At 61.5% G+C, this 24,933-nt stretch overlaps 1 protein-coding gene across 6 annotated transcripts; it reads right to left on the bottom strand.

Annotated features, from left to right (window-relative positions):
• Positions 1 to 19: 19 nt before the first annotated feature.
• TECPR1 (tectonin beta-propeller repeat containing 1) lies at positions 20 to 24,206 on the bottom strand. 6 transcript variants are annotated; one of them, XM_039878461.1, is made up of 26 exons: positions 24,115 to 24,206; positions 20,660 to 20,744; positions 20,281 to 20,516; positions 19,739 to 19,921; positions 19,392 to 19,514; positions 18,364 to 18,489; positions 16,516 to 16,690; positions 16,316 to 16,416; positions 14,655 to 14,756; positions 13,380 to 13,525; positions 10,779 to 11,266; positions 10,279 to 10,424; positions 9,335 to 9,490; positions 8,659 to 8,808; positions 8,384 to 8,541; positions 7,368 to 7,495; positions 6,397 to 6,499; positions 5,778 to 5,874; positions 5,628 to 5,707; positions 4,590 to 4,646; positions 3,894 to 4,074; positions 3,473 to 3,608; positions 2,626 to 2,680; positions 1,788 to 1,894; positions 1,558 to 1,677; positions 20 to 1,350 (listed from the first exon to the last, which is right to left on the bottom strand). In XM_039878461.1, the coding sequence occupies exons 3-26, from the start codon at positions 20,503 to 20,505 to the stop codon at positions 1,088 to 1,090; spliced, it is 3,606 nt and encodes a 1,201-aa protein (XP_039734395.1). In that variant the 5' UTR covers positions 20,506 to 20,516; positions 20,660 to 20,744; positions 24,115 to 24,206; the 3' UTR covers positions 20 to 1,087. The 6 variants fall into 6 exon arrangements, with proteins under 6 accessions (XP_039734395.1, XP_039734436.1, XP_039734428.1 ...); XM_039878502.1 differs by having other exon boundaries at positions 14,655 to 14,794; positions 20,281 to 20,444; XM_039878494.1 differs by having other exon boundaries at positions 20,281 to 20,444.
• Between the last annotated feature and the right edge of the window lie 727 nt (positions 24,207 to 24,933).

Below are 24,933 nucleotides of genomic sequence, written 5' to 3'. Positions count from 1 at the left end.
AAAAAAAAAAAAAGTCACGTCGTCGACACTCTGGCGTAAGTTTTTATTGAATAAAGCATCTGAGGGCTTGAGATGGTTCAGTGACGCTGAGCAGGGACACGGCTGGTGCTCAGTAGCGAGAGGGCATGACCTCCCTGGAGAAAGGGCAGGGAGACCGCTACAGACAGTCACGGAGAAAGGACAGGTCGCCGCGGTCGAGCAAACCCGTAATGCCCGTTCGGAGAAAACCTGGCCAGGGGATGTGAGCAGAGGCCATCCGCCCCCCATGTGCGTCTGGGCCGAGCCCGGACTCCTGCCTCCAGATCCCACCCAGAAGCGCAGGGATCACTGGCTCCCTCGAGCGCCCTGAAGGAGGGGACCCCAGAGCAGGTACTGACCCCGCCTGCTGGGGACGCCTGGGACAAGTCCCGGGCAAAGTGTCTGCTTGTAGGAAGCAAACTGGAGGCTTCACCAAATGGGGCTTCATCATCGGATAAAAAGCAGCAGGGCTGGAGGGGGCCGCCTGCCCCAGGGGTCTGGGATTCCACTCCGCGTCTCCACCCCCTGCCCCGACCCCCTGCAACATGGTCAGAATAAGAGGGCCTCCATTCCTTCCCCCCAACCACGTCTGGGAGGGGCTGGCTGAGGGCTGGTGACAGCGACGTGCCCTCTAGCAGCTTCTCCTGGCCGTTCCTGGCCGCCCAGGGCGTCTGTGTCCACCTGGCAAAGACAACACCCTGCCCAGCATTCAACCCCAACCGGCCAGCTCCTTCTCGAACTTTTGGAAATGATCTCATTTGTGAATCCTGCTCCCAGAAATGATCTTGGAGTGGGCAAAGTGGCCCTGAGCCCACAGCCAGCCGTTTCTCCGGGGTGCTGTCCCCAGTGCCCGGAGCTGCAGGAGGCTCCTCTGTGGGCTCTACTGCCCCGGGGGCAGCGCTCCTGGAAGGTTCCAGGCTCTAAGTTCCTGTCCTGGAAAGGCGGGAGGCAGAGGGGAAGACATGGGTGGGACAGGTGGGGTGAGGGTCCCCCTCCCCCAAGCCCTCCTCGCTGATGGGGACACGTGCAGAAATGTCCACAGGGCTTCACATTGCTGGGCTGTTCCGAGCTATACCCAGGCTCCGCATTTCAGCAGAGAATGGCCCACTGGGAGGGGAAGGCTCGCACTCGACCTTGATCCTTCAAATTGGGCACCACGCCTGCTCCAGGTGGGAGGAGGCCTCAGCAGCAGACAGGGCCCATGGCTTCCTGCGGGGCCCCGGCCACCAGCGAGGGCCCGTTGAGGAGGCCCTGCTCGCCAGCCGTCTCCTGGGACACACTCCTGGGGGCTCTGGTGGCATTGGCCCGAATGCAGATGTGATCCCAGCCCCCCTGGAAGGAGAGGGCAGGTCAACAGGCTGGAGGGAGTCAAGGGGCAGAGACCATCCTTCCAGAGGCTTGAGGCTCAAGGACCCCCGAGGGACTCTGCCTGGGCCTCCCACCAGCCCCACGCCAGGCCCCAGCCTGTGAGGCCCAAGCACGGTGCACGGTGTGGCCTCGCAGCTCTGGCCCACACAGCCGCCCCGCCTGCCCGCTCACCCCAATGCCGTAGTCCCAGCCCTGCCCCTTGGGCTCCAGGGGCCGCACGCCTGTTCGGTGACACACGGTTCCCCTGCTCAGACTGTGGCTCCCCTGGACTTTGTTGGCGATGACCCAGACCTGGAACAAGGACTGGCTGAAGGCCTGGCCCCCTGCGGTGGCACCATGGGCACGACAGCGGGGACCTGAGCGGGAACCCGCCCCCCCCCCCGCCCCTGCCGGCCCCAGACCTGGTCCAGTGGCCCCACGGACACGCGTTGCACGTTGTTGGACACGTGCTCCCAGCCGGAGCCCTGCGGGTAGCTGGGCACGACCCCCTGGCGGTACCACAGGTTCCCTGGGGACAGAAGGGTACGACCCGCCATGAGGCCCAGGCCGTCGGGACCTGCTGCAGGGCCTGCAGAGCTGGGTGGACTGGCCACGGTCCCCCTGTCCCCACGCTTGCTGGGCTTTGCCCACCCACAGCGAGGGCAGCTTGGTGGAGGCGGCTCTGCCCTCCCCACACTCAGTGCCACCCGAGCCGCCCAGCCGTCCCCGAGCCCGGCTGGCATCGTCGTCCTCTTTCTACGCATGAGAAGCTGAGGACAAGGAATTCTTTACACGAATCAGGAGGACGAGTCTGGAGTCAGAGCCTCCACTCAGCACCCGCCTTGTCCTCGCCTTGCTCAGCGGGGACGTCAACCGCACAAGGAGCCGGTGACAGAGAGCTGCCTGAGGCAGCACCATGTGGCCACCGCTGCAGTCCCCAGACGCCTGTGGCTCTGGGGTCACAGGCCTGGGAGGCACCTCCTAGAGGACGCTCCCAACACAACCTGCCCACAGCGTCACCCTGGCCTTGGCACTGTGGCTTCTGCCCTGAGCCTGGGCAGGGCTGACCACCTGGGGGAATGGGGGTGCTGGCGGCTCCCACCTGGGACCTTGGGGGAGGGACCTCAGGCTGGGCGGTCTCTCATGGTGGCTTATGAAGGCCTTGTGTCAGGGACCTGGAGGCCAGCGAGGGCATCATCCCATCGAGGTGCTCAGGGAACCCCAACCCCTGGTGACCGCTGGGGACTGGGAACGACTTGCCGTTCTCGTCCACGGCGTATACGGACGTCTGGCCCACAGACACCTGCTTCAACCTCTGTTTGGGAGGAGACGGGATGTGGTACCAGCAGTCGCCTGCAAAGGGACGTGGGACTCTGATGCCCCAGGCGCTCAGGAGCACGTGACCTCCTCTGCAGCTCATGGGGTTGGGCGTGATCTTTGTCCCCAGACCCGCCGGACCGCACACACGTGCTGGGGCCTGGTGTGAGCTGAGCACCAAGCAGAGCTGACCCCCGCCCTGCAGACCCTCTGACAGCCCAGCCGCGCCCAGGGCCCGGCAGAGGCCATGGTGGGTTTCAGACGGCGGGCTGCATGGGCAGGGACGCGGAGGGGCCCAGCTCTGCACATGGTGGACAGCCAGCCTCTCGGCTGCTGTGCAAAGCCGCTGCCCGAGCCCGTCCGCCCTGTATGGAGGGCAGCGGGACACCGGCCACCACGTCCCCGTGCTAGACGCTGTTTAGACGTCCAGCCAAGAACAAGCCAGCCTGGTCTGTCCTCCCGAGGGTGGCCAGTGCGGCCAGTGTGAAGTGGGCCTCCGCAGGGCCACCCCAGGAAGGGCAGGATGTGCAAAGTGCCCGAAAGCTCCACCACCAGCCTCCATGGTGGGAGGCCAAGGACAGTGAGGGGCGGCTGTTGGTGGGGGGGGACCCCCCTTCAGGCCCGGCAGGAGGGGTGTGGCTCGGCCCCCGGCGCCTGGTCCGCAGGCCACTTTTAGTAAATGCTCCTTGAGCTGAACTGAAAACGAAGACCTGTCCAGCCCTCTGACCGGCCCTGTCCCCATTGCAGCCTCGGGGTGCCAGGTGGGGGCCCTCCTGAGGGTGGCACTTACCAGCCGGCTGGGAGGGGGACACGGAGCCCCGGTAGAAGGCGGAGCCGTCCCTCGCCACGGCCCACACCTGGTGGCAGCCCCCAACGGAGACCGAGGCGAATGGCTGGTCAGTGCCAACGTGCAGCCAGGAGGAGCCCTGGAGGCCGAGTGAGGGGACACTGAAGGTGCCTGGGTTCAGCCTCCGCTGCCCCCGGCTCCCGGAGCTGGCAGCTCTTCACGCCAACCTCACCCTCAGCTCCACGACCCACAGAGCTGGTGACCCTTTGGGCCACGTGCTGTGTCCACCCGTCCTACAGGCCTCACGGGGCCTGTGCAGGACCAGCTGAGCCCAGCCCGACTCCACAGCAAGAGTCCCATTTCTGGAAGGATCTGTCAGAACCACAAGAGGGCCCACGGGGTGGGCAGGGACTGGGATGCTCACCGCGGGGTTGAGCTCGGACACCCCCAGGCGGCACAGCACATCCCCCTTGTCACTGACGGCCCAGAGTGCGACGCTGTGCTCACTGCCGCGGACACCAGGGAGCTCGGGAATGATGGACACGTCTCCGAGGGCGATGGGGGCCACCTCCAGCCAGGGCCCACTGGTCACCAGCTTGCATTTTCTGTGCGGTGGAAAGAGCTCAACATTGGCACCCCAACGCTGGCACCCCATGCTGCTGCAGCCTCGGGCCGCCTGCCCTGGGCACGGGGGAGGCTGCGGAAGGAAGCTACCAGGCCAGCCCTCCCCTCAAGGCAGCCTGGGCAAGACCCTGGGGAGGGCCAGCCCCCATCCCTCCCCCCAAACACCAGGGTGCGTGCGGCTTCCTGGATGGGTGGGAATAAGGGGCCAGGAGAGGTGGCTCTGCCCTCAGCCAGGGCCCCGCGCCGCCGGTCCTGTTAACAGCAGAGCTTGCCAATGACATTTCTCCTGTTTGTTCTTGAAAGCAAACTCTCTGGAAACCAGAGAGCATGAGGAGCTCGCGGGCACTTCCTGGACTGGCATTTACTTTGACTCTGTCCCTCCCCTTTCCTTCTGCTGGCACTGAGGTCGGAGGCTCAGAGGTTTGGCGTGGGAAGAACCAGCAGGGGGGCGAGGTGACCCCTCCACCCCCCAGTTACCTCGTTGCTCAGTCTTTACCTGGCCCAGCGCCTTCTCCTGACAAAATCCCTCATGGTTTTGTAACCGTGGTATGAGCTACAAGAGAAAGAAGAAGCCGAAATCGAGACGACTTCATGGAAGTTTCTGGAATTTTCTGGAACACGTTCTTTCTCTACCTGGTAGCGGGCACAGAGCCTCTGTGTAAGCCACGAAGTGGGCTCGAAGGGCAGCAGGTATCACAGGAAATAATGCTTGTTCTTCAGGTGCCTCTAGACTGGCTGGGGTCTCGCTGGGACATGGCAGCTGCCCAGCTGGTGGGTTCTATCAGGGCCCTTCTGGGGACTCGTCAAGCTGAGGGCCCGAGGCCTCTGACACCTGTCTCCTCCCTCGGCCTGGGTCGGCTGCTCTGGCTTGGGGCCCCCTGGCTGTCTTCCACTTGGCTGTGACTTGTATGCAGTGAAGACGCGCAGCTCGCCAATGCCACACGCCGGCTGCCAGGGACCCCCCGCCAATGCCACACGCCGGCTGCCAGGGACTCCCAGCTTAGGAGCGTGTCATCCACTTTTACTGCTGCCTGATACCCTCTGCCTCCTGCCTCCCAGGACAGTGCCGGCCTCAGTCCATATTGTGCTCAAACTGCTCCTTCAACCGATACCTCCCTCGTGCTGGGCCTCCCGGAGGTCACCCAGAGCCTGGCCCAAAGCTCCGCAAAGCCACCGCTGCTAAGATGCCAAGGCCCCCTCAGCGCTGCGCACCAGTCCCCGATTGGCCCTCTCACGACCTGGGTCCAGCAGTGCGGGGCACAGCCAGGTGTGGAGGCAGCGTGCATCCTCCTGGGCCCGTCCACTGAGGCCAGGTGCGCCGGCCCACGCTCGCCTGTGCCCCTCCGCACCCCGCTGGTGGCTGAGGCTGGCACACAGGGTCTGCTCCTCAGCCGCACCCGGGCACTTGAGGGGGCAGGGGCTCTGCCTGGCAAGGCTGTGAGGCGACTGCTGGGGAGGGGAGGGTTGGCTGGCCGCACACCTGGCTCTGCAGCCCCGCGAGGCCCTCCCCGCCCAGGGAGAGACGGATGCTTACGAAGGGAAGTCACTGGCGTACTGCCACCCCTCCTGGTCAGTGCCCCCGGGAACGCTGAAGTCCACAGACCAGTCAGACACCTGGGGGAGGGGCGGATCAGTCGGGCAGCCCCCCGCTGCGGTCCCCACCCGCCTGCGGCCCGGAGCTCACCCAGGCCCACTGCAGGGATGGGGGCTTCGTGCCGGCCTTCGTGCATTCCTGCAGCCCTGAGGCGTCGCTCCACATGTAGCGGTCGGTGGGCAGGCCCCTGAGGCAGGACGAGGCGGGTGGGGGTGAGGGAGCCACTCGAGAGAGCCAAGGACAGTCCGTCCTGCTCAGGCACTGGCCGGTGATAGACACATGCACCTGGGACCACAACTGGGGTGACCCCACATCCTGAGGGGGCCTGGACAACGGTCCACCCAAGGGCCACGGCCGCTGTGAGGGCTGGAAGCCCCTCTCTTGCTATTGATACCTACCTATCTATATATATCGATTTATTTCTCCACATAGATCAATATATATCTCATCATATGTACGTTTGTGCATTTTATGCATGTTTTACTTCTCAACAAGTGAGTTTTAAAAATATATAGTACACTGAGATTCAAGAAAGTAAGGCTGAGTAAGCAGTCAGGCCCAGCAAGTGCCACGTCAGGGTCCGAGGCCAGCTCTCACGCTACCTCACGACACCGGACGTGGCCGTGCAGTTTTGTCAAGCCTGCGGCCTGGGCCGGGTGCCACGCGGAAGCCGCAGCGGCTGGGTGCAGCGTCCACGCGGATGGCTCACCTGCTGGTGTAGCCCGTGACGGGGTTCCAGCGCTGGTTCTCATAGATGCAGATGGACTTCACGTCTGACTGCGCGTGGACGTTGCTGGTGCTGCTGGCCAGGCCTGGGGGCAGAGGAGGTTCCAGGACCCAGGCCGCACAGCTCCCCGCTGGGGCCTCGGGCTTCTGGCTGAAGCCCTAGTCATGGAGACTGGGCGGGGAGTCGGGCCGGAGAGGGTCGGCCAGAAGGGGCTCACAGGCCTGCTTGGCGCGCCCCGCAAGGGCTGGGGGGCTGGCGGGGCTGGGGCTTCTCTGATTGCTCCGGGTTTGCACGACCTCAATGAGAAGAACCCGCCGCTCCCATTATGCCCGCTCCAGCTCCGGGCTCTCTGTGCCTGGCCTCGCCCCTCCCACCCCGCCGTCCCTCTTGCCTGGCCCTGGGAGGTGTGAGGCCCGACCCGGCTCGCTCCTTACCACCCTCACAGAACCTCCATGAGCCCCGGTACCCTCGTTTGTAGAATGAGGACAAAGGTAATTCCTGCCTCACAAACGGGGGCTGTTTAACCTGTGCAGAGGTGCGTCCTGCGGTCTCGGTGGACCACACGCAGCTCTGCAGGATTAGCCGCTGCCCGCAGCGGGGCGTGTAGGCTGGGGCGTGGACCGCCCCATTCCAGCATCTGTGAAACGAGGCTTTGGATGCAGTGGAGACACTGGGTGCTGTGTTTCTAGAACCTTCGGGCCGGGGGAGGCACACTAGGGAGAGGCCTGGTCCCTGGGCAATCATGCCTCCTGGGTTGGCTCCAGGAACACTGTCTGCAGAGGCTGGCAGTGGTGAAGGTCACCTGTCAGCCAGCTGCCAGTGGAGCATGAACACTGGGACGGTGGCTCTGGTAGGGGCGGGGACGCCAGCCAGGCTGGAGGAGGGAACACCTGGAGGGTGGGGGCGGGGCAGGGAGCCTGTGCTGCCAGCCCCGGGGTGTGGGCTGCCCTCACCTTGGAAGCAGCCTCCACCGTAGCCGCCTGTGTACACCCAGGCGGTGCCGTCGTAGCCAATGCCCCACACCACGCCCTGGCCGCTGGCCTCCACCACCCGCAGGTGGCCACCCATCTGCCGCCAGAACCTGGGAGGAGACGAGAGAGGGTGGAGATGCAATGCCGGCAGGGCCTCCAGCCTTGGTGGCCTGTGGTTTCCCAGGACGTCCTGTTCACTTGTCTCTGGTCTCCCAGTGACGGGATGATGGGATCTGCTGGGCTTCCCATAGGGTATTAATCTGGGCTAAAGTGGCCCAGAGACGGCGCAAAGACCTAGGAGCAGGGGGTCTCCAGAGGGAAGCAGCAGCCCTCGTCCCACAGCACCCCAGGAGCCTGGGGTGGGTCTGTCACAGCAGGAGCAGGGTCGTCTCGTCTGCTGGATGAGCCACGACACGGTGACAGGAAGGCCTCCTGGGTGGACGGAGAGCAGGGTCAGCTTCCTGCAGCCGAGGCCACTGTCACCAGAGGTGGTCTGACCCGTTCGGCTGGGTGCTGGGCACATGGGGCTCCCAGGAGCGAATGAACAAAGGGCAGGCAGATGCGTCCACTGTCCCCTGCTGAGCAAGGCCTCCTGGTCTCACCTACATCCCCCTGGTCCTCATGGGTTGTGTGACCTTCTGGGGGCACAATCGGGGGTACCACGTCCCCTCAGGGTGCTCCTCTGCTCTCCGACCCAAAATGCTGGATGGCAGGGAACTCCGTTCCCATCGCCCCAGTGGGTGGCCTCTTTCCAGCTCCTGGTTTCAAATGCCACCTATGAAGCTGTGCTCCCTCACCCCAACACACAGCAGGTGCTCGGTGGGGTGACTTGCTAAGTCCGGCCGGGTTCTGGTTCCCCTTGGGGTCCTCACATGGGCCCAGGAGGACTTGGGGCCTGGGAAGCCGCCGGCCATGCCTGCGGCTGGCTGGCGGGAGTGGAGGCCCTGTGCGGCCCTGTGGTGGCAGTCCCTTTCAGAACCACAGCTCTGGCCACTCACATCTGGTCACAGGGCAGCAGGTGCTCGGAGGCCTCCAGGTCCGGGCTGGGCTCGCTCACAAAGATGTCCCCCTTGCAGGTGGTGGACCAAATGGCCTGCGCCGAGGGACGGCCGTGGACCTTCCGGCTCTCGCAGCAAGACAGGTTGAGCAGGGCCAGCTGGTGTGGGGAGCGAACTGGTCAATACTGGGCAGGCGGCGGGCAGCAGGCTGAGGCTGGGCTGCCCCGAGTCCATTGCCCCTCGACCCCTTGCCTGGGGGGACGCCATCCACTCACCCAGTCATTCATGTCCTGCTCAGTGGTGGCAGCCAGACGCACTGGCCACCTCTGCCGGGTCCTCTCGGGGGTGTACAGGGCGAAGGAGTGCTTGGCCTCATTGAGCACGGGGACCAGCGCTGTCACCTCATTGAGGAACACGTGCAGGTACTGTGCACAGAGGGCGGACGGCAGGCTGTCACCAGGGACAGACGGGGACAGCCTGGGTCACCCCCGGTTCCACACAGCTGGTCCTTGGGCCCTGGCCTGCGGGTTTTAGTGGCGGGCTCGGAAGTTCTAGTACACAGGCCTCGTTCACGAGCAAAGGCCCGATTTCATCCTCGACAATGACAAGGGCACTTGAGAACCAGCCTGACTGGGTTCAACCCCAGCCCAGGGAGGGTGAGTGGCTTTGTCTCTGAGAGCCCGATTTCTCCTCTGAAACACGAGAGCCCCTCAGCAGCTTGGACCGAGGAGATGGCTCTGTGGGGCTGCCACACACCTGCCTACCGATGACGGGACACCTGTCACCACAGGCCGGTGCCATGCAGTCACCGGAGGTACCTCAGCTGAGCACCTCGGGCTGGTGTCGCTGGCCCATTCCTGTGTCCCACCCCAGGCTCTGAGGTCCTCTCCCTGGGGCGCGCCCTCCCCTAGACACCCCCTTCCCGCGGCAGCCCCGCCCCTTCCCCCACACCTTCTTCTCCTCGTGGACCACGTAGTAGATGAAGAGGATGCCGTCTCGAGCTCCGTCGTGCCCCGTGAACTGCTCCAGAGCCACACGGACGTCCATCCACTTGTGGGGTTTCCAGTCACACCACCACTGCAGGGTCCCTGTCTTCACCCACACCGACTGTGGCACAGGCCCCAGAGGCCACAGACAGGGTCACGGGCGGGCCCCTGGGCTGCCCTGGCACCCAGTCCCTCTGCGGCCTCACAGGGGACTCCCACCTACAGCTCCCAGATCCTCCACTTCACTCTAATGACAAAAGTGACACCGTCAGACACCGGACAGGTGCCGGGCCATCAGCCTGCGCCGTGTACGTGCCACAGCCCGTGGGATCTGCACTGTCGCGCCCTGCTCTGGACGGGCGAACCGAGGCTGGGGGAGGTTCTGATCCTGGCCCCGCATCGGAGTGGGTCAGCGGCGAAGCTGGGACTCACAGGCCCAGCGCTTAGCTACTGGCGAGGTGCTTTTCTGCCACCAGCCGAGGCATGGCCAGATCCTGAGTGACACCAGCCACGTGCTTCATGTAACTTGTCTCCGGCCTAACCGCGGACCTCCAGGGCCGAGGCTCGACCTGAGCATCTACGACCACCCTCAACCCGTCCTCAGCAGAGCAGAACACCGTGCCCCTGGCGTGTGCGGCTCCCCGTGCACCCCTGCTGAGGCTGCCGTGGGCTCCGGGTCCCCATGGCCTACACCGTGCCTGGAACGCAGTGGGGCCTGGGCCTGGGCAGTTCTTTAGGTGAATAACAGAATGGACTCTATAAAAGGACTCGGAAGGGATGGCTTCACACCTGGTAGGCAGGCAGAGGGGTGCACGCATCTGTCTGCTTCGCCCTCTCACCTCGGGGCTGGTAGACAGTAGGCGCTCAATGAGTGCCTGCTGATACAAAGCGCATCCGGGGCCCGCCCACCTGCTCCACGGCTTGCTCATAGTGCTGAAAGTTCTCCAGCTCCCGCTTGGTCCTCTCCGTGAGCTGCTGGAAGATCTGCTTCCGCCAGGCGGCGGTCTGGGCCGGCGTGATGGACAGGGAAAGTGTCTGCACCGAGGGGGACAGGCCTGCGGGCAGGCCGCAGCCTCAGGGCCAGCCACCCAGCCCACTCATAGCTGGGCAGCAGCCCAGGGCTTGTTAAAAAAAAAAAAAAAAATTGGTCTTTTCTTGCTAGGAAGCTATGATTTCTGTAAAATGTCCATGAGCCCTTCCCACACCGTTCACCCCGATGTCCCCTACCCTGTTCAGCCTGGATTGGCCACCACTGCCAGGACAGGGAGAGGGGAGGGTCCCCAGGCCACTGCCCTCCCTTGTGATGGCTCCAGCTGGTCTCCGAAGGCTAGATGGATTGGCGGAGCACAGGGCAGCGGGCCTGCTCCCCGGCCCAGGAGCACCCTCTGGCCCTCGATGCCCACCCTTACCTGACTGGACAGTGAACCACTTGAGCACGGTGTGGGCCTCCACCGCGCAGCCTCCTCCGGACACCCAGGCCCACAGCAGGTGGTCGCTGGTGCTGCAGGGCTCCTCCAAGCCCAGCGGGAGCAGCCCCAGGGGGCAGAGGCTGGCGGTCTCAGGAAAGCCAGCAGTGGAGTGGCTGGGTGCCTTCTTGGGCTCCTTCAGGTCGATGTTGGTCCAGGGCAGCTCGGCCGGGGTGGAGGCCTGGCCTGGCTGAGGCTCGGGTCCAGAGGTCTGACCGGCCGGGCTGGCGCCCTCTGTGGCACGCTCTGAGGTCTTGCTGGTGCCTGGGCCCGAGGCCGAGCTGCACTCGGGGTTCCTGGGACTGTCCAGAGGCTCTGCAGGAACAGGCTGGTCAGGCCCCAGTCTCTCGGCTTCTGATGAGGCATCCGTGTCGCTCAGTGCACAGGACTCACCACTGCCCTTCACCTCGTCGCCAAAGAAGCAGCCAGCACTAGGGACAGAGAGGGCAGAGCCGTGACTCCCTGGACAGAAGAACTGCTGTCGGCAGGCCTGGTTCATCTGCTCTGCTACCAGGAACCCGTGTGACTCCGAGTCAGAGCCTTTCCGTGCAACACACACACGGACACCCGCTTCCCAGGGAGCAGGGCGCTTAGAACAGTCCCAACACCCCGCCACACCCCACACCCATCAGAGCGATGTGTCTGGGGGTGGAAGGCTGGCAGTAATATTATTATATTTTTTATTTTGGCAAAATCTACGTCACTCAAAAGTTGCCATTTTAAATCATGCGATGCAGTGGCATTAAGGGCATTCGCAAAGCTGTGTCACCGTTGCCAACACCTAGTTCCAGAACCTCCTCGTAGCCCCGAAAGGGGACGCCGCGCCCATCAAGCGGTCACTCCCCATCCTCGTCCTTCCCCCTACCCTCCTGGCACCTGCTGATTTGATTTCTGTCTCTACGGACTTGCCTATTCTGGACACTTCATATAAATGCACCGTGCGGAACGGGACCCTCGTGACTGGCTTCCCCGTGCCGGGGTGCGTATCAGTACTTCATCCCTTTTAATTGCCGAATAATAGTCTGTGGTACGGCTGGGCCACGTTTTCCTCGCCTCTTCATCCACTGATGGCCAACTGGGTTGTTTTCACCTCTCGGTGATCATGAATGATGCTGCCATGAACAGCCACGCACGCATGCTGCGGGGGCGCCTGTCTGCGGTTCTCGTGGGTGCACATCTAGGAGGGAAACTGCTGGGTCACGTGGCGGCGCTGCCTTCAACTTCCTGAGGACCCGCCAGAGCGGATTTTCCAAAGTGGCCGCACCATTTCACATTCCCAGCGGCAACGGATGGGAGGTTCCAGATCCTCCGCATCTTGTCAACGCTTGTTATTGTCTTTCTGTTTGATTACAGCTGTTTCTGGCAGCTGTGCAGTGGCAACTCCCTCACTTTGGTCGTGATTTGCATTTCCCAAAGCCAGTGACACTGGGCATCTTTTCCTGTGCTCGTTGGCCACTCACTTATTTACTCTGGAGAAATGTCCTATCCAAGGCCTCTGCCCTTCTTATTTATTTGTTTGTTTGTTTGTTTGTTTATTGTCTTTGCTCTTTTTAAATTGGGTTGTTTGTCTTTCCGTCGTCACGTTCTTCTTTATGTATTCTGGATACTAGGCCCTTATCAAATATATGATTTGCAAATACTTTCTCCCATTCTGTGGGGTGTCTTTTCACTTTCTCGATAGTGTCCTTTGATGCACAAAAGCTTAATTCTGATGAAGTCCAATTTAACTATTTTCCTCTTGTTTCTCGTGCTTTCTGTGTCATACCGAAGGAGCCGTTGCCGACTTCTAGGTTGTGCAGATTTGGCATCGTTATTTTTGGAAGCTTCTCGGCTGGTTCCAGCGAGCTGCTCAGCTTGAGGACTGCCAGCTGAAGCAACTAAGCCTCAGGTAAAAGGGAGCGAACCCAGGCCGGCCGGCCTCCTGGCCCTCTGGGCTGGTGGCACAACTATGTGTGGTGGCAACCAAGCCAGGAGAGCAAAGGGGTGTGGACCCTGGCCTGGGGAGGGCCCAGGGACGTGGTGGCTGTGGAGCGTCGTGCCGAGGCCCTGTGTGCTGAACCGGGCAGGCGAGCGCCTTGGCCACCCCCTTGTGGTGCTGAGGCATCTCCAGCTCAGACGCTGTCACCTGCTGGGGCTCTAATGGCCACTGGGCAGAGCTGGTTCCCGTCCACGCCCTTTACACCTACGGATCTCAATGCATGGTGCCCAGACCCGCAGCAGCGGCACACCTGGGACCTTGCAAGAAATGCATAATCTCACACCCTGCCATTTTAATCTATCGAAGCAGATGTGCTGGGGGTGGGGCCTGGACATCGGTGACACAACAAGCCCCAGAGATGCCGTGTAAGCCCAAGTTAGAGGTCCCAGCTCCAGGCGAGAGAGACCCTCGGTCTTCTTCCCTGAGCCACCCACAAAGAAGCCTTTTCTCCCCAAGACCTTGACACTTCAGAACCACAGGTCCCTTCTCGGGACAAGGCCCCCTGACTCTGCCCCGAGGCCACCGACAGTCCTTCCCTACCCGCCCCCGGCTGCCCCCGGGATCACCTGAGGAGACTTGAGTTGCTCCCGGAGTGGGACCGGTCACACTCTCGGCTGGCAACGATGGCCTTCCATGTCTTCCCACTGAGCTCGCTGGGGGTGACACCCTGACGGAAGTACACGGCCCGGTCCTCATAGCCGATGCCCCAGACCTGGAACGGAGGGGTGCTGCTGGGCGGAGGCCGCGCAGACCTGGGAGTTCTTCCCTTTGGGGTGAGGGGGTAGGACGGGGTGGAGAGTACCCCAATGCCGGAGGACTTTCTGCAAATGCAGGCAGCAGCGGGGTGTGGGTTGGGGTGGAAGGTGCATGGCGTGGCCGGGCTCGGAGGGGCCTGGGAGCGGGCAGGGCACCAAGCTCCGGAGAAGTGGGGACCGTTCTGCTCGCCGACCTCAGGCAGACCTGGGCTTTGAGAAGGTGGTACCGGAGGGTGCTGTGCTGGGACACCAAGTCCACCTGTGCCCCAGGGACCCCCCGGGTGGTCCTGGTCCTTTTACGGAAGCAAACGCCCTTGATTCTGACCTCATTTCCCATGAGGAAGGTGGCCAGGAGGCCTCCTTGCCTCAGCCTTTGGGCGCTGAGGAAGGACAGTGTGCTGGGCAGCTGAAGGGCCCAGGGGAGGGACCAGGGGGCACCCATTTTGATCCTGGCCTTGGGGGTGCCCAGGGACTGGCAGAGCTGTCGCCCCAGATGGCCTTGCTAGGAGGGCTTCGTCACTGTATGGCTTGGCAGGGGCAGGCTGGCCTCTGTGCTCAGCACCTGTCTCACCCCTGACCGCTGTGTCACACAGTTCACTGGGGCGGGTGGGAGGAGGGCTGGCAGCCCCCTGGGAAGAGCTTCTATCACAGTGCGACAAGGGGAGCTGCCACCTTCACACGTTGTCTTAAAAATCACTAAACCTCATTATTCATGAGGTAGAGGCCGTGCCGCACAAACTACACAGGCGATGTTTCAGAGATGCCGCGTCTACAAAGTTGGGAAGGCCAGGTTCATCCTTCACTTGGTGATCGGACATCACCCAAGTATTTCTCAACAAAACTCTTCCAGTCTCTAGGATGCATGTCCTTCCCCCAGATCCATGCTCACTGCCATTGCTTTGAGGGTCCTGGGGGAGTGACTCAGGACAGGTGGGGGCTCTGGGACCCAGGCGGAACCAGCACCCTGTGAGCCCACGAAGGCTGAGAGTGTGCAGAGGTGCTGGGCTGCCCCCGTCCGTGCTGGCATCAGGAAGCCCCCCTCGAACCCCCGCCCCCGAGGAAGCGAGGCTCAGAGCCACACCACACCTGGTCGTTCAGCCCCACGTTCACCATCATCATTTCTCCCACCATCTCCATCCAGCTGGTGCCACAGGGATTGTGAGAGTTGACGCCTCTGCGGAACCACACCTGGGAAAGCCGGAAATAAACGCCTTCCTGGAGTGTCACTGAAATAGGTGTTTTTGGTTTTTAAAGGCTCAAGAACAACAAACGAGTAATTCGATCCTTTGGTTCATTCCACAGATGAAGTGTTCATCCATGTGCCTCTTCCGCACACCTCTGCCACATCTCTCTCTGGACTTGGCACTGTCCCACTGGGCCGAGGGTCAGGTCACCTGCCCCCAGACACATCTGTCCTGGTAGCCTCCTGTCCATTCTCTGGCTAAGGGCATTGTCTCCCCCAGGAGACAAGCTGCCTGAATCTTTCTAGAACCTTCTCCCCACTGGTTCAGAAACTAGTGGTACCTATTGGCACCAAGCAGCAGCAACAGGTGGCTGTTTCACTGCACACGGTCAGAGCCAGGAGGTGGAGTGTTTTGTGGGCACTGAAGAGGACAGACACGTCCTGCATCTCAAATCCAGACTCTGACTCGTGAGCCTGACCAGCGATAGCTCGTGGACCTCTGTGCACGTCCCACCCTCACTCATGCTTAATGCTGGGAGGCCATCTTGCCCAACCAAGTCTGCCTCTGGAAGATGACGACCTTCATGGTTTTATTTAGGAAAACCATTTTCCTAAACTCATTATTAGAATAAATAATATATTTTGATTGTATTCCTAGAACTTCGTGAAATAGTCTCAAGTCTAACCTTTTCATGTGAATGTGTAAAAATATGCACAATTCAACCAAATTTCCTGCGGGCCTACCTGTGACCCCATGGCTCACCTGGTTTGGTTTACCTGGGAGCCACCCTCTATCTTGCCCCTGCCATGCCCACACAACTGTTCTTACTCGTTCTTGGTGGTGGCCTGGGCGAGGGGATCCTGTGCTATTAGTACTTCAGTGTTTTAATCACAATTTATGAGGCAGGACAGGGGCCGGGGGACGGTTAAATGAGAAAACCCTCAAATCCGTTTCATAATTTCTAGGATATCTAAGCCCAGTGAAAGTAAGCACAATCATATATTTGTCTGAAGACAGCAAATTGCTCACATAAATCAAATTTTCTGCACATTTTGATAAATTGCTTTGAGAGCGGGGAGCCTGGGGGCCCAGAGGGGGCTGGGCTGTAGCCTGAGGCTTGGGACTTCAGCACTGGAGGTGGATCAGATGTGGGTGGTCCCGCCCCCCGGATCCTACAGGATGCCCAGGACGTGAGGTTAGACAGAGAACTTGTAAGCAACCTGAAATCGGCTTATTTTATAGGTCTTGCCTCTGATAAAATAAAAATGACAAGCGCTGGACAGGAGCAGGGAGAGACAATCGATTAGCTGAGCATTTCGGAAAATCAGCTTCTGATTATTTGAAATGTTACAGCCTATTAAGTGATCAATACAGTTGTCCTGCACTTGGTACCAGGCGCAGACGAGGGGGGATTCTGCAGGCATCAAATATCTTGAACAGCGACACAGAGCGTACGGAGCTTGGCTGATTCGTTCTCAAGGGTTCAGACCAAAAGAACGAAAAATCACACCGCTCTCAACGTGAAACGGAGCCCTGGGACCCGCCCCCCGGGACCCGTCTTACTTTCCGGTCCTTGGTGACGGCCCAGACCACGGCCACTCCCACGGACACGTGCATGATCCCGTTTTCTGATGTGGGAGGCTCCACCACGGACCAGGAACTTCCTACGCGGCCCCAGAAGAAAGCGCGGGCGGCCCCCGTCAGCGAGCGTGGCAGAGGCTGGGCGCCCCGCGGCTGGCAGTTCAGAATGTAAGTCTGCCCACCTTTGGGATCGTTCCTGCTGATTCCTTCCCGGACCAACGCCTGCCCCTCCCAGAGGGTGACCCACAGGAGGTCGTGGGGCCCACAGCTGATCTGGACTGCCTCCCCTGGGGTGTCCACGAGGGACCATGATGAGCCTTCAGGGTTGGGATGGCTGACGTCCTCTCTGTACCATACCTGGGAGGGAGAGGAGGAGAGATGGGGTCAGGAAGGTGGGGTCAGGCCAGGGCTTCTTGGCCCCCGCCCCCACGGCCCAACCTCAGCTGCATTTGCACACACCCGGGCCAAGTGAGTGGTCTAGGGAACCGGGGACCAGGGTGCCCTGGCTGTCCAGCCCTCACTCACCCTACCCTACTCCCACTGGGGTCCGCGTGCCAGGTGAGATGATCCCCCCATTGCTGCTAAAAAATGAGACACCTCAGGTACAGACCTGTGCCCTTCCTTAGCTGTGAGAATCCCCTCCCCATCCGGGTGTCCTGCGCCCCCTAGTGGTGACATGCTCTCAGCACACCTGTCTCTAGGGGAAGCTGGGGCCCAGTGGTTAAACGGGAAAGCCCCCAGACCCCCTTCATACTAATGTCGAAAACTTCCAGTTCCTTTCCTCCTTAAAAAGAGAGTGAGTTTAACCAAATATTTAAGACTGAGCCACCGTTCTCATCATCGGCACTGCTTGGCGCTTCTCATCTGAAGGAGGGGCTGCCCACGGCTGCGTGGTCCAGAGAGGCTGTGGACCCCCTCCCAGGGGCTGCCTCCATGTTGGGGATCAAGGCCTCTCGATCCTGTCACCTCCCCTCTACAGCTCACACTGCAGAATGGGCCTGCGCAGCCCTCCTTCTGTTACTTGCTGGCTTGGGGGCCCACCTGTCTCCCCAGCTCCTCCTGGAGCCCAAGGTCCTGGTCCCCTTTTATGGATCACGGGCCGGGCACAGGGCAGTGCTGGCTCACGGCCGGCAGGCAGCAACCACGAACACTGCTCTGGAGCCCCATTTTCCCCTCTCTTAGCTTCCAGGTGGGCGTGACCCCTCGATGGGGGCTCTATCCGCGGCCAGCTGCCCCCACATCGTGCAGCGTGGCTCAGAAAAAACTGTGCTTGACCCAGGCCTGGGACAGACAGGATCCCAGAGGTAAGCCTGACAAAGCCTGTGACTCTTCCAAAGCTGACCAGAGCATTTGGTCAATTCGTGGCAGAGAGTACTGAATGGTCATCAAGTTCACTCTAAAACCACAACTACGTGTTGTGTCACCTGCACTCAGGACCACCGGTCGCTGCTGCCATCAGGGGCTGGTTTTCTTCCTTTGTGTAGTTCACAGACTCTCTGAGAGAAGGATCTCCTCTCTAAACATCCACCCCGCCATCCTTCTGCCTACCCGCCCAGGCATCCACCCACGCATCCACCCACGCACTCACCACCCTCCCACCCGCACCACTGCTAGAGACTGCTGTGCAGGAGGTGCCACAAGGGAGCTCGGGATCTGTCTGAGGCAACACTCATGGCATCTGAGCCCAGGGTAGGCACTGATCGTGCTCTGGGCACTCAGAGGAGGGACAGGCCAGGACCAGGCACGGGGTAGGAGGTCAGAGGCTTCTGGGAGGAGCAGGACCCGGCAGGTCCACAGGACATCGGGATTCATAGGAGGGACGACTGTGGGGCCCCGGTAACCTGCCGCCAGCTCAGGCTAACCCCAGCTGCGGGGACGGGGGCGAGACAGAGGTCCCGGGGTCAGCCCTCCGCTTTCCCCCACCCCTGGGAGAGCATCGCAGGGCCGACTGCTCTCCTGCCCTGCGCCTGCCTGTGGTCAGCCCCCCACAGCCACCTCCTGTGCAAAGTACAGGGGGGCACCGGCCTTACCTTTCCCTGCAGAGACACAGCCCACAAGGACAGGTGGCCCACGGGCTCATCGGTTATTTCCCACCCCCCCACAGAGAGGTCGTTGAAGGGGTCAGGCAGTTGCTTGGGGTCATCTTTCGGAGGGACCTGGAACAACGTGGTACAAGGCAGAGGCCGTCAGTCCCTGTGGGCACCTGGGCCAGTAGATGGCACTGTGTCCCCTCCTGGCGGATATTGGAGCTATGGCCCTGCGCACCAACCCTCCTAGCAGACAGGCGGCCATGCCCCACCGCAGTGCCCACTCCGGCCCTCAGCATGCTGCCTTCCGTCCTCCAGCCCCGAGCACACCTGTCTGACTTCACGGAGCAGGAACATCAGGACAGAGGGCTCCCCGCCTTGGGTTCCCGCTCCCCTATCCTCCCTCTAACGGCCGCCAGGCCTGAGCTGCTGTCTCCGAGTGGTCCTGGCTGTGCGCTCTGCAGTTACCTGACCACTCCACTCCACCCCCACCTGGGAGAGGGCCCACCACAGGGCGTGGCCCTGCCCTGTAGGGCATCTGAGATACTGGCCAACCACGCTCTCCCCTCCTGGCTGCTCCCAGCCCGAGGAGCAGGCAGGCTGGTCTGGCAGACCCACCTCGCAGAGAGGACTGGTGAGGGCCTGGGGCCTCCCTCTCGTTAAAGCCCACACAGGACACCAGTACGGTCTGGGTCATGGTCATGCGAGCCAGAGTGGCTCCCACCAGGGTGACAGAGGCAAGGCCTGAGCCTCAGCCTGGGTCAGGGCAGCCCAGAGACCAGGGTCAGGACAAGTCCTGAGCTGTCCTGGTCTGGCTCCCGCGGTGGCAGCCTCCCAGATGAAGGGACATGCAATGCCGTGGCGCTCCCAAGAGACAAGTCAAAGGTCCCAAGGGACAGGTCAAAGTTCCCAGCGTAGGGGTGGCGCCCTGTGCACAGGCGGAGAGGGCAGAAGCAAGGGCCGTGTGCCCCCGACAGTGGGGCTCCTGTCCGGACCCTGGCCCGCCCCCAGCCGCATGCGGGCTCCGCGACCTTGGCCCAGGTGTCCTGGGACTTGTATCTCCTGTACCGGAGCCACCTCCGGCGCCGCACACAGGAATTCCACTTTTTGTCTCTTGTGTAGGTGGCCGGGAAGTCGATGGCATATGTCCACCCCTGAAACGCCAAGCGGGGCTCTATAAGGCTCTGGGGAAGGCAGGGAGCAGGGTGGAGAGAGTGAGCACCACTGATCCCCACCGATCCTGTGCAGAAAGTGGGGAGCACACAGGGCACAGGCTAGGGTCGATCCCAGGGGATGCTGGGGACAGCACGGAGGGGTGGGCCAAGCCTAAAGCATCCCCCACCATGTGGGAGCCAGGGCAGGAAGCGAGTCCGCCTACCCCCTTCTCGGTGGGCTCCCCTCCGAAGTTCTCGTCCACGTGCCAGTCGGATTCCCACTCCCAGTGCGGGGAGGGCAGCGCCACCCCGTCCAGCGGCCGGGGCTGGAGCCCGCTCACGTCGCTCCACGGCCAGCGGTCACTTGGCAGGAGCTTCTCGCAGAAGCCGCCCATGGGGTTCCAGCGCTGAGGGCCGAGGGCAGGCATGGGCTTCGGGCGAGCAGCTGGCCTGGGGCAGCCGGGCCCCTGCCAGCACATGATCACGGCCCCAAAGGGCAGAGAAACTGCCACCTGACCCAGCGTCCCGAGGGGCAAGCAGTGGAGGGCACACCCATCCTGGGCCCCTGGAAATCGCCAGGAGCCCAGCCTGTGTGGACCTGGCCAGCCCGCCTTGGTGAGGACACAACAGGGGCTCTGGGCCCAGACACTGGACACTATGCAACGTGGGTCCTGGCAGATGGTGGGACTCGGCCAGGGCTCTGGGGCACAAGGGCTCTACTTCCAGCCGACCCACCCACCAGCAACCCAAACACAGGGGAGCCCACCTGATTCTCATAGGCCTCCTCCTGCCAGCGGATGGGGACGTCGCTGGCACGCACGTACACGTAGACCTGGTTGTCGCAGGCGAGGCCCCAGCAGCACTGCGTGGCCGCGCTGACCCTCTTGAACTCCAGCTGGGTGTCCCTGCAGAGCTCCCAGGACTGCCCCGCTGTGGAGAGCATGTGCACCCTCCCGAAGAGATCCACCGCCCACAGCGCGGAGCTGGGCATGGCGGTGGCAGCTGCGGGGAAGCCGGCGGCAGAGGGCAAGGGTCAGCGTTCCTGGCCAGCACCAGGCTCCCAGCCCCAGGGGACCGCCAGGCCAGGTAGGGCCCAGGCACCCCCTGAGACCGTCTCAGGCCACAGACAGCAGATGAGTGCTCACCCCACCAATCGGAGGCAGGGCCCCGTTTCCACTCTAGGGCCCGTTTTTGTTCTTTGCCTTCCTGTCCCTCTGATTATGGGGGTTTCTTTCAAACATATAAAAAAGTACAGAGGAGAAAAAAATGTAACATCCAAGTACTTCCCTCCCCCAGTTTAATGACTGTTATTATTTGGTCATATTTCATGTCAAAAGAATAAATGAAAAGTCACATATTTAGTCGAATCTCAAACAGACACACATCCTGCTGCCTCCACGGGAGGCCTCTGCCCCACGGTGGGCAGGTCCCCTCCCTCATGCCGGTCCCATGGGACCCTCCTACACGGGTTTGACAGGGGCGTCCACACGGGCCTGGCAGCCCCGCCACAGCCCTGCGTGGTCCCGTGGGAGCCGGCGGCAAGGGCGTGGGGGTCCTGTCCTCACCCTCTAGTGCGAGCACCTGCTTCTCTTCCGCGTCCTTTTCCTCCCGCCATTCCCCGTTCCTACTCCTGTTTCTCTCCTCTTCCGCCCTGCGTGGCGCGGCGGCCAAGGCAGTCGCTGCACCCTACACTGACGCTCCCCATCCCGGGCTGCTGGGGCTGCTGGGGCTGCTGCCCCCCGGCGCGTAACCCCTGAGCCCTGGCTTCTGGTAGGGTCGAGCATCCCACCATGACGAGGCCACATGGCCGGACCCACGACAGCCAAACCGAGCAGCTGGCGGAGGGCAGCAGGGGGAACGGCAGCGAGAAGCTCTGCCTGACAGGGCGGCTCCCACTTCCCAGACCGAGCACCGCCCAAGGGCCAGGATGGAGGGAAGAGCCTAAAGGTGAGGACACAGCCGGTCTGCTTTGGAGACGCGGTCTGGACACCGGGAGGCTGGGGCCAGGCTGCCCCTGCGTAGCCAGAGGCACGTGGGCACTTCAGAAAGTCCGGCGGCTGGACTGGCAACACGAGATGCAATGCGCTGGAAAGCAGGAGCACCTGCCACGGGCAAGTGGGCAACTTTGGAACAACATGTCTTAAAAACACCAGGGAGAAAGAGTGCGGGTTGGAAAGGAAGTGACAGAATAGGGAACAGGAGCCAAGCTTTGGTAAACCTCAGACAGGAAGTAGAGGGAGGCGACAGTAGGGAGCCTGACTAGCAGAGCGCACCCCAGGGTAATGGCCGAAGAACCCCCATCTTGCCACTCAGGGCGCCAGCGCCCAGTCAAACACACGGGACACCAGCCTTCTGGAGCCATTTGGAAATGAAGCCTTGAGGCCGGGTGCCTGAGCCGGGGTGTCTAGAGGAGCTGTGGCAATCCTCAGATAGCCCTTCCCTCCTCCCTGCTCAGGCCTGAGGGTCCACTATCCCCCTGTGGCATCTCTGCTGTGACTAAGAGCACCCAGAGCCACCCTAGACCCAGACTGTTGGAATTCCGGTCCTGGCTCCACCTCTTTCTAGCACCACCAAAAGGCGACTACTCTCTGTGCCTTCTGTAAAAGGCAGAAAGAAATTGTGACCTACTTACGTAGCTATTGTGAGCATTAAATGAGATAATACAGCTTATACTAAACAGTGCTCAGTGTCCAGCAAGCACTCAGTGAGTGTCATTTTCTTACTTGGTATTTGCTACCACAAACTGCCACTTATCTTCCATCTCTTCCAAACAAAACAAAAAGTCAGGTCCCTTCTGGTCAGTCTGAGTCTTCAGCCTCTTCATTTCCTCAGCACCTAACAGTGCTCTGCGCATCCTGGGTGTTCACCCAAAGCTCCGGATACTCACCACACCTCCATCTGCCACGCCGCCAACTCCCTGAGCTACGGTGGAAATACCGCTCCAGGGAAGCCAAATAATCATTAATTACTTAAGGTCAGAAGTCAGGTCATAATAGGCGAGTAGGTATGAGATAAAGCAAATACAGTAAAACATCAATAGTAGAATCTAAGTGTTGGGTATGTGGGTGTTTCCTGTATAATTCTTTCAACTTGGCTGTATATTTGAAAATCCTCATCATAAATTGTTGGAGGAAAGGTACGGTTTTTTTTTTTTTTGGAGGAAACGTTGGTTTCTACGGCGTTGTTTTAATATAAATCCAGTCTTTAAAGATGTCTCTTAGCTCACAGTTCACTGTACATGTAACCAGGTAAGTCAGGCTGTCTGCAGGTTAAGCTCGATGAATGGTGACTTTCACTTGTATTTGATACACTTTCCTTCAGAGAAATGACTAAGCAGTAATTTCCACATAGACATAATTGAACCTTGGCACCTACTGGAAGACTACTGCAGAGAAAGGATGGGGTGAGGGGGTGTTTGCAAACTCCCTTCAGAGTGGAACCCCGACTCTAGTCAATTCCCAACTAAAGGGGACACCAGGTGAACGCCCTACGGCGGCTGTATCTCCTTTCCACCTGTCAGGATGCAGCCCCAACTCCTCACAGGCCATTTCCGGGCTGGGAGGCAATTAGGTAGCCTGTCAGGGAGACTGGGTCATCCGGTCAAAGGACTGTTGAAAGGCGGGTTGGAGCACTGAGTCTCGTGATTCTGGGATCCTGGCATTGCTTTGTTTTGTTGGGGTGAACGGGTGTGTGTGTGTGTGTGTGTGTGTGTGTGTGTGTGTGTGTGTGTGTGTGTGTGTGTGTGTGTGTGGCGGGGGGGGGGGCATCTTCCAGGAAAGCAACCTCAGATTCACCGAGGACCTCTGCATCATGAATCCCCGCTGGACCTTCAGCCAGCCATTCTGCTCACCACCCTCAGAGCCATCTGCCCTCCTCAGCGCGTTTATTAACCGATCCCTTCGTAGACCAAAGGTGCCCAAGGGAGGTAGGGATGGGGGGTACAGGGAGGGACTCAGTCCTGAGAAAGCTCCGGAAGCATCTACTTCCCGGAGTCCGCTTTAGGATCCCGAGAGGCTTCCTGCTGGTTTGTTTCTTACTCCCTCGCCACGCCCACCCGCTTCCGAAAGAGACTCCTGGCGACTAAGGTCCCTACTGCTGGAAGGCGACATCGGGGTCCAAAGAGGCGGGAGACAGCAACACGGCTTGCACGGTAGAGTCCTTCCTGCAAAGGGGGCCCGCCCGGCGCCCCGGGCAGGGGGCGCGCTGAGCCCGCCCCCGTGGACAGGTCCATTCCAGGGCCATGCACAGGGCCATCCTCTGGTAACCACTAGTCCATCCACGACAGCTGGGCCCCCCGCCCGGCCACCAGCAGCACAGTCGGAGCTCCCGGCCCCGACTGACCATCTGCCCGCGCTAAGCCCACGACAAGCAGATTTTCTCCCACCCGCTGCCCGGGGGAGTGACAGGCGGGTGCCTCCCCGCGCGGTCCTCGGAACCCGCCGCGCCCCGGCACCTCTCTTCCCACGTCCGTCCCTGGCAGCTGCTGCGTGCTGGGGGACGCGGCGGCGCCCGGCCCGGGGGCAGGAAAGAGCGCGAGCGCCGCGCGTGCCCCCCTGCCTGGCGCGGGCGTCGCCGGAGGACGCGCCGCCGCCGCACTCACCGGGGCGCCCCGGGCGCGGGCGCAGGGTCGCGCCGTCGGCTCCTCCGCGGCCGGGAAAGCGGCGCGGCCCGGGGCGCAGGCCGAGAGCGGGCGCGCAGGAAGCGGCGCTGGGCGCGCCCATTGGCCAGCTCCGCCGCGACGCGGGGACCGGATGCGCCCATTGGTCGAGCCGCGACGCGTCACGGGCCGCTTCGGGGTCGCGCCGAGTCCGTGCAGCGGCGTCCGGTGCGGCGAGGTCCGCGCGCTGCTGGGAGCGAGGCCGGACCCACAGACCGCCTGCGCCCCCAGGACCGGCCCGCGCCCCCCAGCACCGGCCCGCGCCCCCAGCCCTTCTGGTGGCCCCCAGGACTCGCCCACCCGAGCCCGCAGGCAAGGAGAGGGGGCGGGGCGGGAGGGTGCCTGGGTGCGCGACGCCGCGGTGACCCGTGGAAGGTGGAGAACCTGAGGCACAAGACAGGTGTCTAGGTGGAGCCCACCCTGAGAAGGTTCTTGCGTGTGCTCCCGGCTGCGTGTTATCTAAGGCGCTGTTGACCCCAGCACTGTCCCAGTTTACTCGTCACTGGAGAGTGTCAGGCTGACTTCCCGAGTCAGAGCACCGACTCGCACTTGAACTTAGCCTGTTGATGAGGCATCTTTCTGTGGGTTTAATTTGCATTTCCCTGCTTACCGCTGAGGTTCAGCACTTTTTCACCTTTATTGGCCAGTTAGCGTCCCCTTTTACTCTCAAAAGTGTTTACAAAATTTCCCTGAGCTTTCTTCTTGGAAAACAGCAGCGCTTCTTTGCTAATTCTAATTCCGGCCATTGTAGATGACTGGCTT

The sequence above is a fragment of the Pteropus medius genome, unplaced genomic scaffold, assembly GCF_902729225.1.
Source record: "Pteropus medius unplaced genomic scaffold, Ma_sr-lr_union100, whole genome shotgun sequence".
Classification (NCBI taxonomy): domain Eukaryota; kingdom Metazoa; phylum Chordata; class Mammalia; order Chiroptera; family Pteropodidae; genus Pteropus; species Pteropus medius.
The sequence above is the reverse complement of the archived record's forward strand: the minus strand, read 5'-3'. Positions and strand labels throughout refer to the sequence as shown.

What these genes read in the sequence shown, in the direction of transcription:
- TECPR1 (XM_039878461.1), bottom strand. Translation starts at nt 20,505, where the DNA reads ATGCCCAGCTCCGCGCTGTGGGCGGTGGATCTCTTCGGGAGGGTGCAC. An exon ending in CCCAGGACACCTGGGCCAAG is followed by an intron (nt 18,490 to 19,391) that starts GTCGCGGAGCCC and finishes ACGTTGTTCCAG; the next exon opens with GTCCCTCCGAAAGATGACCC. An exon ending in AGCAACTCAAGTCTCCTCAG is followed by an intron (nt 11,267 to 13,379) that starts GTGATCCCGGGG and finishes CTCTGTCCCTAG; the next exon opens with TGCTGGCTGCTTCTTTGGCG.